Source organism: Atractosteus spatula, chromosome 13 (assembly GCF_055471065.1).
Source record: "Atractosteus spatula isolate fAtrSpa1 chromosome 13, fAtrSpa1.hap1, whole genome shotgun sequence".
NCBI classification, from domain to species: Eukaryota; Metazoa; Chordata; class Actinopteri; order Semionotiformes; family Lepisosteidae; genus Atractosteus; species Atractosteus spatula.
The window spans coordinates 8,795,459-8,809,606 of record NC_142718.1 but is presented as its reverse complement, the minus strand read 5'-3'; the positions used below and the strand labels follow the sequence as shown (position 1 = coordinate 8,809,606).

The 14,148-nt window shown below is 38.2% G+C and overlaps 1 protein-coding gene across 1 annotated transcript; it reads right to left on the bottom strand.

Moving 5' to 3' along the window:
- Nucleotides 1–1,873: 1,873 nt before the first annotated feature.
- On the bottom strand, nucleotides 1,874–10,236 carry LOC148821762 (anterior gradient protein 3-like). The gene is made up of 8 exons (XM_088930583.1): nucleotides 10,203–10,236; nucleotides 8,874–9,204; nucleotides 8,155–8,218; nucleotides 6,832–6,884; nucleotides 6,320–6,396; nucleotides 4,994–5,057; nucleotides 4,527–4,610; nucleotides 1,874–2,824 (listed from the first exon to the last, which is right to left on the bottom strand). The coding sequence occupies exons 2-8, from the start codon at nucleotides 9,184–9,186 to the stop codon at nucleotides 2,775–2,777; spliced, it is 705 nt and encodes a 234-aa protein (XP_088786709.1). The 5' UTR covers nucleotides 9,187–9,204; nucleotides 10,203–10,236; the 3' UTR covers nucleotides 1,874–2,774.
- Between the last annotated feature and the right edge of the window lie 3,912 nt (nucleotides 10,237–14,148).

The following is a 14,148-nucleotide window of genomic DNA, read 5'->3' as shown; positions in this document are numbered from 1 at the left end:
GAAGAATCTTGGAACACAGGTAATAACAGATTGTAGCATTTTCAAATAACACCTCTTTTCTATTTTTAAACTTTTCTGTTTTTGTGTAATGTTTTCTTAAACTGTAATTCCATGTCAGAAGGCAACAGATTTACCAAGATTTCCTCAAAAAGAATACCCTGTTACGTACAGTAGGATTCTACCAGCAGAAATATTATGAGCCTTTCAAAACCATAAAAATTCATTCTCCAGATGAGTTTCACTGTAGGCTGACAGATTCATTTCACGTTCATCATGAAAATGTTTGGCTGTTGTGCTGAGCACAGCTCCAGAGGTAAGGAATCACCTGATCGGGCGGAGTGGTGGCTCTGTGGCTAAGGATCTGCCCCTGTAGCCGGAAGGTTGCTGGTTTGTATCCTGTGGCTGGCAGAGGAATCCAACTCCATTGGGCCCCCGAGCAAGGCCCTTAACCCCAACTGCTCCAGTGGTGCCATATAAATGGCCAACCCTGCGCTCTGACCCCAAGCTTCTCTCTCCCTGCCTGTGTGTCTCATGGAGAGCAAGCTGGGGTATGCGAAAAGACAAGCTCCTCATGCAAGAAATTGTATATGGCCAATAAAGTGATCTTATCTTAGACTGTTTACTATAGGTATTAATGTCCCGAGGGCTTTGTATCGGCATTTAAGATCAGTGCCCCAAAACAATTTAATTTTTCCTTACATGATGTGCAGACGTTTTATCCAGGGCTACAATTCCAGGGAAAAAGACTTATCTCTCAAGGTATCCTCCCCTTGTCATCCATTTGCTCTGCACTCTAATACAGCTCCATGGGCTTTGTCTCGGCACGGAGCTGAAGATCCCTGCCTGGAGTGGTGTGGCCTGGAAAGGTTAGTAGATGTAGTTTATGTGGTTTCCATTTGGTTCTCCTGGCTTTTATTTGAGAGATTGCACAACTGAAAATAATCCAAACACATACACCAAGCTCCCACTGCTCTTTTGCCAGGACAAATACAAATATTTAAATCCAGGGGTGTTGATTGTTTAGAATCCATAAGTAAAGCTTCATTTACGATGTTGTGTACAATTCTGGTTATAGAAAATAAATTGCTGCTCTGGAAACTGTCTAATGAAGGGAAACCAGACAGAGTGAGAAGTGTTTAGGCAGTGAAATATGCCATATTTGCTGTATACTAATGAATTTTCTATTTCAGATCAAAAGATAAATGAAACGTTTGAATGCAAATTTGTTCTGCCGTGCAAGGAAAAAATATATATTCCCATTAAAAAAGTGATTTAAAATGTTTTCTTTCAGTCAAAACAAGGATTAACATGAAGATACAGATCTAGCTGGGCAAAGTGTCCTTCTCATTTCTGAGGACTTTTAAAAATCCTTTAAACTAGTACTAATGATTGATTGTATGAATATTGATGAATCTCAAAATACAATCTTAGATATTTGTTAAGAATAATAATTCCTATCTCTATCCAGACATCTAGGGTTGTCATCATTGGGTAATTTGTATGTTTTATATAAAGGTCTTTACCTCATGGAAACTAGACAGCTAATCGAACAGGACCTCTACTTTGCTTATTTATTTATACACTTGCATTTCTTTCTGCTCCTCCATTTCTTTACAGTTTGATTCACCTCTCTTATGTAGTCCAGGAAATGCTGATCCTCACACTACACACCTGGTTACTTGTTTGGCTCAATAGTGACCATTTTAGTTGAGATCATGGTCTGGGTTTGAGCCAGGAGGCTTTCTCCTATGGAGAACTCCCGGAGACATTCAGCGCAAACTTTGCATTCAGGAATGTAGATTCCATCACAACAAAAAAAGGAATTTGTGACACCCTGGCAGTACAACAACGAACAGTCTAACATCAAACAGAATTGTACAAATATTTTTATTTACTCTGCAGATTTTATTTCAACCCATTTCATCCCATTTTTGGTCATTTACTCTTGTTCCATATTGTAATGAATACTAAAATTGCAATACAAGATCCTTTTTATTTAATCACACCATAGAGATTTTTTTTTTTACTTTTATGCAGTTGAAATTAATGTACTATCCACACCCAGATGAAATACTTTATGGCAATAATTTATAATATGGATTTTCTTGTTTCTTTTTCAAAATGCATTTTTCCTATATACATCATATTCAGTAATTACAGTTGGTGGGATATTAATGTAAGTTAGCACAAAAAAAATAAGAACAATCAAATTCATGAGACCAAAACAGGAGGGCCAACATACAGCAGGAAAATATACTTGTTGTAAGAAAAGGTATTCTCCATTTAAGAGTGGGGGACCCCTTTAGAAAAATATGCCTCCCGAAACTTCAACACAAAATTAAATTGAAAGCAATCCTGCTACTGATTATAAATACTAGATCTACAGGGCAGAGCAACACCACCAATTATGGATAGCACTATACCAGACTGAATACAGTATATTAGTATCACTAGTATCACTGGACTAAAATCTTTTCTTTTGTTTCTTGAGACCTTTTGGTTAAACTACCCCAGGTAGTCCCAGAAGCACATGTTGTGAGACGGTAGCTTAAGAGATTAATTTAGGGTTCTTCAATATGTGAACACTTTTAAGCAGAAAGGTGATGTAATGTCTGAGAATTCCTGATGAAGGATCTAAATGAAAGTGAATAAAAATAAATAACAATGGGAATGGTCCAAAATGAAACATTTGTGGCCTACAGCCTACTGTCACCTTTAAATTATTCAGAAATAGCACTGAATGCTTGAATATCCTAGATTGCAGGGACATCTTGTTAGAGCTCAGTGTTGAGTAACAGTCTCACCCTCTTCATGTTGTCATATACTGTAAAAAAAAAAGATTGAAAATTAGCGTACATCCACTTTATCGAAAAGCCGCTTCCTTGCTGGTAAGTGTCATGGCAATTAAACGTCCACTGAAAAATTGAGAGATGTCAGTGTAAAACCAACAAACAACTGTAACTATTTTGTTTTGTGATGCCATGTTCCACACAGGAAAATGTTACATAGGTTTACAGTTTTGGAACTAAAGAAACTTTCTATAGAAAATTATACATTACAGATGAATCCTTGACCTGACTGTCTATCTGAGCAAAGGGAAGGGGTTCCGGGCCTGAGCATGTGTGACATAAAAGGCATCCCTCTTGGGAATTTTTGCAGTTTTGGCTCCAGTCAATTCTTCTTGGGGAAGGTTCTTTTCAGACGGAAGTTCTCGAATGCTGAAGAATGAGATGGCCACACTTTGTGCAAGCTATTACAGTAGGTCATCTTGTTGATTTGCTCGGGTACTTGTGTGTGTGCTGATTGCAGGTCTATATGAAGAAGCAGGTCCACCACAATCAGACCACATTGTTAGGGGGCGTCTTGCCTCCCATAATGTGCCTCTTCTTCTCCGCATTGTACAAGCAGATTGTACCACTTTGCGTAACGGCCCATTTTTCCATTTTTTTTTGTTTTCTTTCGGTTCTCGCTAACCTCACACCAGTGCCTCCGCCCCCTCAGACGAGGCTTCGGCTTTTATCGCTTCTCACCCCAGCCCCACATTGCTACACCATTAATCATCTTCAACACTGTTTATCACTTTGTGCTGATAACGTATTTTCGCATGTGGAGGTTTTTCCGAACCCTTGGTAAAGATTTTCAGATATTTTGGTGCTTTAGCAGGCTAATGTTATCGGTCCTTATTTGTATTTCTGCCATTAAATGAGTTCCGAAAGGAGGCCTCCAACTAGTATGGGTCAAAGACTTAAGATACCTTATACCTTTTCACATACCTTAACATGCCATCACAGTAAGCAATTCTAGTACCATTTCTAGATAGGTGGGCTTAGTATTGAACAGATTCACAACAGATTGAGCAATTTTCCCAATTCTCTTCAAGTTCATCATAAAAAATTAAGGACTTCTTCAATTAAATGTTCTCTATTCTACAATTCCCCGTTATGCTACATTATGATACATACAGTAAACCATTACGATCTTGTTTTAACTTTTCAAAACTATAGCGTGAAGGGTTTGCTGGAGGATTGTCTTAAAATCAAAAGCACAATCAAAACCAAATCCAGCATTTTCTACTTTGTTCATATACTTTTTGTTTTGTGCACGCTTTAAGGCCTGACATTCCTGTATGTTGGCATCCGCTTGAACAAACTCTAGTCCTGTTTGGTTTTTGGCTGCCTAATCACACAATTCTTTGGGACATGATTCAAAAGACATACCAAGTCTATTAATTTCATTGTCATAAATTTGTAACTCTCATTTTTCTTTTTCACACTCCATGTGTTCCCATAGCATTTTCTCCCTGGAGGTCATAGCCATCGGTACGCTCAGTTTGAAAACACTACCTCTTTCCCAACTTTCTCTGAGTCTGTATGTAGTCTAAAGCTCTTACCTTTGAGCTACTCTCTTATATTGACCCCGCAGAATGAGGGTAGTTTGAATTGCCATGCAAATTCTCTTTTTATGTTTTCTCAAGTGGAGATTCCTGGAGAATAATCACAACCTCTAAAGGTGGAAATGGTACTTACAGGTTTGAATATCCTCAGGTGAGTAGGCATACTTGTACTTATTACTTTTTCCAGTGATCTCTGTTCGAACTGTCAAAGATGGATCTAAAAAATTGGAGAGATGCACATTAATTAAACACCGTTGTTACATCCTGTTGTAAAAATCTGGTAGTGCCTTGTGTCCATACAGCACGCTAATTACATATGGACAGCGCTGCATCGATCTTTTTGTTGTGTTTCATACTAATATAAAAACATGTGTGCCTTATATGCCAATCAATCAATCAAAGTTTATTTATCAAATGCACAACAATACAGTGAGCAGCAATAGTTGCTGGCAATGACATGTCTTTAACTGGTTTACAACATAGCAATACAGAATAATCGCGTGTTCTTTCAGATCTGATCCTCTATTCACTTATGCATAATAGCTGCGCAGTATAGGATGCTGTGAAAACTATGCACCAGAAGGGGCCAAACAACATTACCGATAAAGATAATCCGCGGCACATAGTAGCCGTCAGGGGCAAGATTGGGGTCTTCTGTCTCATGCTGGTGATGTGAATGGAGGAAGACAAGAAAATGTCAGTTTTCAGAACAACAGAACGTCAAAAATGTAAGCTTGACAGCAGGTTGCTGCTCATCGTGTAAGTCAAGCACACAGGGAAGCGTTTAAGCTTTTTGATTTGACATGCGATTTGACTGGATCCAACCTTTCTCAATTTGATCAAATGAAAGCATAAAATGTACGTTGCCTTCTTCTGTAAGGGTACATTTACTTTATTTTCATCTTTCAAATGTGTTCATTAAATGTGGGCAAAAAAAAGCTAGGAGAATTAACAAAAAATAGCTACAAAATCTGCCTATTTGCATTTACTGTATATAGCTCCTTATTACTCCCAAAAGACTGAATGTAGAAGGGAACCCACTTCGTCTGCTACTTAAGTGCAGCCCCTGTTCTGCTCCTAGTCATACTGGGGTATTTCTTTGCACATTAAGGTCCATGGACATCACTTGCTACACTACTACACCACAGAGTGCAACATGGTTTTCCATGGAGGTTGCAGTACTGAAGAGGCACAATCTTGCTTAGATTCTCAAATCAAACAAGATCAGGCACCGGGGTGTTAATGCTGCTGCCATTAGTGTCTTAGATTAGAGGAACTGAAACCCTTTGCCTAGTAATTCAGACTTTAAAGGCTTTCAGAGAGTTAGGAATATCCCAGCACCTTGTCAGTTTCTAAGCACAAGAAATACTCAGCAATAAGCTCAGCAAAAATCAGTAGGACAGCATCTTTATCCCAGCTGTCACGGATGTCAGAAGGAACGAACAGTGGAATGGCAGGAGAGCAAAAAAGACGCTATGCGTAGCAGCGAGACGGGGGTTAGCCCGGGCTTAGCTGTTCAGGAAATGCCGTATAGAAACCTATGCCCTCAGGTAGCGGACATGGGGCGACCTGGTGCTAGGCGGGTTTCAGGACATCCGGACTTTTGGACTTCGCCCTGGATTACCCCCTGGACTCCTCTGGACTTGTTCGCCATGGTCACGCCCCCCCCCCCCCAAGCACCAGTACACAGTCGTCAAGCCCCCCTGTTCATCAACCTGCCCAGTTCCTAGTTGTCTCCTCCCCATGTCCATTTCCACTTACTTCTGGATTATACCGTCTGCATAGGGTCCAGTACAACTCATCGTTACATTAGGTACCTTAGGTACCTCCTTTTCTCAGGTGTTTTGTCCTCAAATGTTTTATCTACACTTAGTATAAATGACCACATGACAGAAATTGGAATTAAAACAAAAATATCAGACTTACCAACAGATTGAACATGATAAAGTTTTCCTTTGCCATTTTCTGGATTTCTTTATTGGCAGAAAACACTGTTTTTAAAGCTGGGTAAGTAAAAAAAAATATAGGAGCATGTATTACACAGTAAGGCACTGTTGGGGTTTAAAACTGAACAGTTTGGACACAACCAAAAATAACTTTTTCCCAATGGTTCAAAAAACAGTAGTGTTTTTCTGTTTGCATCAATGCACAGAGGGTTCTGTTCTAAAACCTGTAATTTTCTGATGATATGGATGTGCACTTCAGTAAGAGTTAAGCAAGAGTTTCAAATGCCCTTTCTATAAACATGCCTACTGCACGTTAAAAACATGTTTGGCATTATATTATTGAGACACTTTAAATACTTTATCATATTTTTCTTCTTCTTTCAAGAGGCTAAGAATTTTGCTAAAATTAATTTTTGAAAAAAAGAGACTTTCTCTTGAAATCAGCTCTTTTATGTGTGGGATGCAATACTGGTTCTCATAAAATGAACCTACCTTTGCTCACAGGGCAATCTTCTAAATGATGAATCACCATAAGAGGTTTTTGACTGTTTAAAGTAAAGAAAAGGATACGTTGTTCATTTCTAAACAGAGCTGCACTTGATTGAGGTTTCAAAGATAGGTATTTTTAGTGTTGATTTCTGTGCAGTACTACTTTAAGCTGTTTTACAAATTTGTAATTACTGATTAGTTAGCGCGCTGCAAAGTAAAACTACTGTGCATATAATTTCTATTGTACTGGGCTTTAATGTGGAATTATCCATTCTATTCATTTTCTAACCACCTCCTCCAATTCAGAGTTGGAAAGGAGCCAGAGCCAATCCAGGCAAGCAACAGGCACAAGGCAGGGTACGCCCTGGACGTGTGGAAAGAGAAACTTCAGTATTCAGTCATCATTCAATTGATCTATCTCTTAACTCATCCCAGCAACATTACTCTCCTGTAAGGATTCAAATAATGGAACAATATACTTTTGTGTACAGTACATAACAGATGCACACATACAGTATTGCACACTAATCAAAGTTCAGATTTTGATCATGAAAGTAAATTACATTGACAATAAAAGTTGTCCATAGTTGTTTTTGTAGTACTCTTTTCATCCAGAAGGATCCAAACAGCCACAGTATATCTTTTAGAGTGGATCCAATTTATCCCCCATTGGAGTGTAGCATCCACCTTTACAACAATTACTGGATGATATATCCGGAAAAGCACTGGACTACTGGTAGAATTACACTTACAACAGTCACAAAATTATAGTAACATTAAGCTCCATGAAATTACCAAACCAAACCCAGAAATATTTCTAGGTTGGGCCACACAAGACATAATACAGTACCTCCAGACTTTGGTACAAGTTCTAAATACTGGTCATCAGTGCTTGTTAATTGCTGCCAACCTGACAGACAAGCCAAGATACAGGTTGTCCAGGGAAAAACAGAATGCAAATACTTCACCAGACTCCCTGGTGTATTGAGTTTATAAGAAAAATAGAGTTTTTTTTTCTTGCTCTTGTTTACATTTCTAAGTCCAGCCTAATCAAGTGGATGGTGCACGCTCACAAACTGAGAAATGAAATTATGGTTTATTTTGCTGCCTTATTTTAAAAACGTATTTTTAATTTCTATTAAGGGTATGAGTATAGAAAAAAGTTTCCTTTTTGTTTATCGTATGACCATTTCTGACCACTGATTTCTGCCAATTTTGTTTATTTTCACAACTGGCTGTCGAAACAGTGTGGAAAGATTTTTGAGACTCTCTTCAATCTCCATAGCTAGTCAGTTGAAGGCCAAAGATGCTGACTTAATTCATTACCTGGATCTGGACTTTAACAGTGCACCTTCATAGGTTTCAGACCAGTCAATTTCATCACCCCATCCTGAAAGCAAGAAAACAAAGTAATTTTTAACGTGCACATTTTTCGAATACAATTACGAGTTGGTATAATTGTTATGTGTATCTTCAGAATTTGCACATAAAATGTGATATAAATCTACGAAAATATAAATATATGAATATATATTGGTGTGGCACTAATTATAACTAGATCTATTTCAACAATGTACAACTAACAGCTGTGGTATTTTCATGTTTCTCAGGACCTAGGCCTACTGAGAATATCTCTCCTAAAAGTCAGTGCATGCAAAGTTCATGATAATTGTGTTTATATATTTTTTAACAGAATTCTCAAAGCCTGTGATCAAAAATTTAAATATTAGTATTTTATATATTTAATCGTATAAACCTCATGTTACGTCTGCTTGTATTATTAAAAGTGCCTTTTGAATAACAGCCATTCCTGCTTTGTGAGTTAGGTATTACACAATAATACCTTGTAGGGTGTTGTCAGGAATTCAGGAACTTTAAGTCAGCCGGTTTCATTAAACATGCTCTGAACCAGATCTTTTAAGTCTTCGATATTTTCCCGTTAATAACCACTCCCAATTAGATCTCTACCGTTTCACATCTGATCGAAAGCCTTCAAAGAACAATGATAGTTAATAACCTTTGGGATAATTATTTGACAGCCTTACCTCGAGCAAGAGGGTGTGGTTGAGGTATTTCAGTTACTGGTTGAACATGGTCATTTGGAAGTGGAGAAGTTATAGCTGGTGGCTGGAGGATATCTTGTAGTGCTTCATCTGCGCCCTTTGGAATCTCAGGCGCTTTTCCTGGCTTCTCAGGAATATCTGCCTGTGCTTGAGGGATATTGTTTGGTGACCGAGAGCCTCGTTTTGAGGTCTTGTCCAGTGAAAGTGTTTCTTTTGGTGCCAGAAACACAACGGTTACATAGTAGGTCCCAACACAAACCAGACAAAAGATGAGTGCCTTTGCAATGGCTTTCATTTTAACAACTGGAGCCGCCTGAGAGACACAAAAAGGAACTTTTTAGAATTGCTGAAGTTAAAGGTATTCTTCATGCTTGAGGTGAAATCATTTATAGGTTCTCATAGCCTTGATTATCCTTTAAAACCAAGCCTATCAAACAACAGTAAAGAAGTGATTTGTCACTACTTGAACTGAAAAAGAGAACAAGGACAATCAGTCACAGTCTAACCAGAGATGCCAAACCCAAACAGGTTTGTATCTGAAAGGTAATGCAGGTGAGGGAGGCTGATATACAGCCATACTCTGTCTTAAAGCTGAATGCTGCATTTTAAATTGAATCACACCTTTCTATGGATTCTTAAATATGAAAAAGTGTGCATTACATTTCTATTTAACATTACAACGTTTTGTATTTGTTTCAATGAAAACTGCTGTTCCTTCTGCGTTTACACATAAATAAAAACATTATTTGAAACATAAATGTTCATGAATGCTGTAGGTCCAATGACACAGTGCTGTATGGATTTGTATACATCAATTCCCAAAGACAATTTTCTTCTTATTCAACTTTATTCCAGGAGACCAGGATAACTTGTTTGTAGCAGACAAATCAAAATCAGTTTCTACTAGTTATGCTGCTTCCAGGTGTCGTGGAATCACAATATATCATTATGTTATATAAACAATGTATTTACAAATGCATAAGCATGCTAATATATTGTTATTAGAAGAGACACTGGCAATCGTGGTTAAAGAAATGACCAAGATTAAGCACTGTGTAGAATCAAATCAGAGAAACTGCAAGCATTTATCACAGGATTTTACAATCCTGCGCTGTGTGAAAAAAAATACTGCACTTTGTGTTTTTACACTTGTTTTAACAATCGAGAGACTTTCTGTAAGTAGGAATTCCATTATACCAGTACATGTACCGGTTACATATGGTAATAAAGTTCAAGTTCAAATATGAGTAGATTTAGCATTGTTTTGTAAGAAACTGTCTTAGCAGAGAGCAGAATAGTAGTCGCACTCACCTTTCCTTGAATGAGTAGAGGACTGAGAAGGAGTGCTGGCACAATCTGAACAAAAAAATTATTAACTGGGTGGAACTCAGAAGAACCTGTTTATCTGCTCTAGCTTGTCTGACAGAACCCCATATCATCTTTGTTCTTAATAATACACAGCTTATAACTGAACTGTGTTCCAATATCTTATGCTTGGTAATACATACAATATGCAGATTATATATAGGTTATATACAGTGCTGTACAAAGGCTTGCTGTACAAACCCCATACCAACGTCAAATTTGGATAAATTATAAACAATGTATGCAATTTGTCTTCAAATATCCTTTTTTAATTTGGAATTCGAGTGATCAAACTGGACATGTGGAGGAGGCTGAATGTCAGCCTAGCCCGAATAGAAAATATACAAAAGAGAAATTTGCTGATGTGTGTATGTATTTGGGGCGGATCTGCACCTGTGGCTGGAAGGTTGCCGGTTCAAATCCCACAGCCGGCAGAGGAATCCTACTCCCTTGGGCCCCTGAGCAAGGCCCTTAACCCCAACTGCTCCAGGGGCGCTGTACAATGGCAGACCCTGCGCTCTGACCCCAGGCTCTCTCCCTATCTGTGTGTCTCATGGAGAGCAAGCTGGGGTATGCGAAAAGATAATTCCTAATGCAAGAAATTGTAAAGGGTTAATAAAGTGATGTTATTATTATTATGGATTCAGCCCCCTGAATCCAAACTGTTGACTTTTTGATTCCTGACTGACTCAACGCAGGTATTCCTCTGGGATTCACCTGTCCTTCGCACATTAATTTTCCCCTCAGTCCGGACGGCGTCCCACTTGCTGCTGATGAGAAGATTCCCCATAACAGCCTGTCACTCCCATGCTGGGATGGTGGTGGCTTTGTTATATGCTGTGTTCAGCTTGTACCGGACATAATCATGAGAATTCAAATTATTTTCTGTCTGGTCTGATCGCAAAAACCTTCTGCCACATGTCTGCAGCCTCATTTACATGCTTTGTCACAAACTTTTTTGCATTTACGGGTTTTTTTTTTTGCCAATTTGCAAAAATAAAAAAGCTTTTGTGTAGGGGCTGGCATATTGTTGATTTATGAGCAGTGTCTCCCATTTCAGATGTGACAGAGTCACTGACGGCTTCACAGTGGCATCTTTAACCAGTTTCCAGCTTGGTTGCTTGCCTGCTGAATTTGAAAAGCCTGTCTCATCTGGATAGTATCTGGGCGGTATCACCACACTTGCACTACGTAATGATGATCTTTGCTTTTCCACCACTTTATCCCTGACTTAGTCTTTAAGGTTCGTTTGTCGTATCGCTTTGTGATTTGTGACTTCAAATTCAATATCTGTCTGGGGGAACCTGCAGAGAGAAGTGCTTGGCTCTGAAGTCAAATTAAACCTATATAAGGACAGAGACCATTACAATCCTTTTATTTCTGATCTGATTTAGACTTGCTATACCAGAAGGGGATGGACTGCTTACGCAAGTGAGAATCTTTTAGGTTTCTCACTTATTTACATACTGTTAGCATGTTGTAGTTAATCAGTTTTGAATAGGTGATGCTGGCTCTAGATATAAAGTCCTATTTAAAAGAAGAACATAAACATTGCAGTTTTTATGTTCTGCACATCGAAGAATTTAGAAGAGTTATCTTCTTTAAATAGTTATTTTTAGACAGTACATTTTCATGTACATAACAGATTTCTGGATCGGGTCACTCTGTCTCCGTGTTTAAGTTTCCTTTAACTTAAAATTCTAAATGCTTAAATGCCTGGAAACTGTGGTGTTCTTGACATACTGTACATGCATCTCTAATTGGCCCAACTCACTCAATTCATGATTAATTGCAACAGACTTGTTGAATTTGGACAGAGCTGTGTGCTAAGCTCAGTAAGTACTAGCTAGCACAGTACTATCTGGTATCATCCCTAATTAGTACTCTGCATTTCCTTTGTTGCACTTGACCCTCAGAGATCAGGAAATATAAAAATAACAATAAGGACCCAGTATTGGAGATGGTGGACTCGTACAAGTACCTGGGAGTGCACATCGACGATAGACTGGAATGGTCTAAGAACATCGAGGCCATCTATAAGAAGGGACAGAGCCGACTCTACTTCTTGAGGAGGCTCAGGTCCTTCAATGTGTGTAGTAAGATGCTACACATGTTCTATCAGTCGGTGGTAGCGAGTGCCATTTTCTACGCAGTGGTGTGCTGGGGCTCTGGGATTAGAGCAGTAGATTCCAAAAGGCTGAACAAGCTCATCAGGTTTGGGTTTGACCTGGACTCCTTGGAGGTAGTGGCTGAGAGGAGAATGATGTCCAAACTAGAGGCCATCATGGACAACTTCTCCCATCCCCTCTATGACAGGCTTGCAGGAATGAAGAGCACGTTCAGCAATAGACTGATTCAGCCACGGTGCGACAGGGAGCGCTACAGGAGGTCATTCTTGCCGTCTGCCATAAGACTGTACAACGCTTCCACCTTGCGTCTTGGCAGAGGCAACATCGACAGTGACCTGTTTCTGGACTAAACGCATCTACACATCTACTGCTACATCTGTTCTCTTTCTTTTTCTTTTTCTTTTTCCCGTTTACAACCACTTTTTGTGCAATATATGCCAGGGACCTGTGCAATACATTTATATTTATATCTATAGTTACATCTATATTTATATTCATATGTGTGATACGAGTGTGATACGATGTTCTGTGTACTGTTCTGTTCTAGTTTGTTCTTGTGCGTCCGGACTGTGAGTAACTCTTGTATTGTATTGTATGTATTGTACTATTATTATATAATTCGTTACACTGTGGCTGTGTTGTGTGTGTTAAGCTGCTGTTGCACTGCAATTTCCCTCACGGGATCAATAAAGTATCTATCTATCTATTGAATGTTACAGCACATGCTACTATACCTCGAAGTCCCTCGTTCTCAAATCATATTACTTGTTACATCCTTCCATTAGCTGTTTTTTTAATGGATCAACACAGAAAGCGACAGAGGAAAATAACATTTGCTCCCATCATTTTCATTTCCTATTTAATTTGGTTGAATTTATTAGCGGTACCCAGGTATTTTAAAGAGCCTGCCACTAGGTGGCAGTCTGAGCCTACTTGAGCTCCTTTGGAAGGTGAGAACAAAGCAAGATGCAAGAATCTGACTTCTCGGGTAAAAAAAGTAATCAACCAATTTCTAGAAAATTCTATGACATAATGTTAGCATACTTAAACACGTAAAAATATGACATTTTCCATTCTCTAATGATTACATTTAGGGTATCTCTGAAAGGCAAGTTACAATAACATACCCTTCTAATGCACACACCCAAAAAATATTTTTTCTTCAATATTTCCTTTAGTTTTGCTCTTATTGTTAGAAATTTCTCTGAAATTTTCATTAAGGTTATTGTTACCTCATATTGCGGTAATAATGTTGTATTAACTATTAGATTAATTCCAGCATTATTATATTAACTAGAATGACTTTATATATTTTAAGGTACAGTAGTCTTAACCTTCACCCCTAAATTAAACTATAAAAAATTATCGAAATTCTTGTAGTGTAGACTTTGAATAAATTATTGATGAATATACATGAATACTGTATCATAGCTCCCAGATCTGTATAAGATTTCTAAGACTTACACCATATTGCACAAACATAGGATAACAAACATATAAAAATATGTATTAAAATTGTTTGAGAAACATATGGGGTTTCATCTACCTGTATATGGGTGTTTGAGAGCAAATTTAAGGTGGTGCATAAAAGACATACTTGTTCACTTTAACAGCAAATCCGGTACTTTCTTCTTAAGATACAAGTGGTTTCAATCAGAAGAGTGAACTTTATACCTTTTCAAAGTAAATCCTTATCTGTTTTTCTGTTTGAGAATCTGTTAATACAAACTTCTAACTTCAGCTGAGCTGGCTTTGATGAGTCT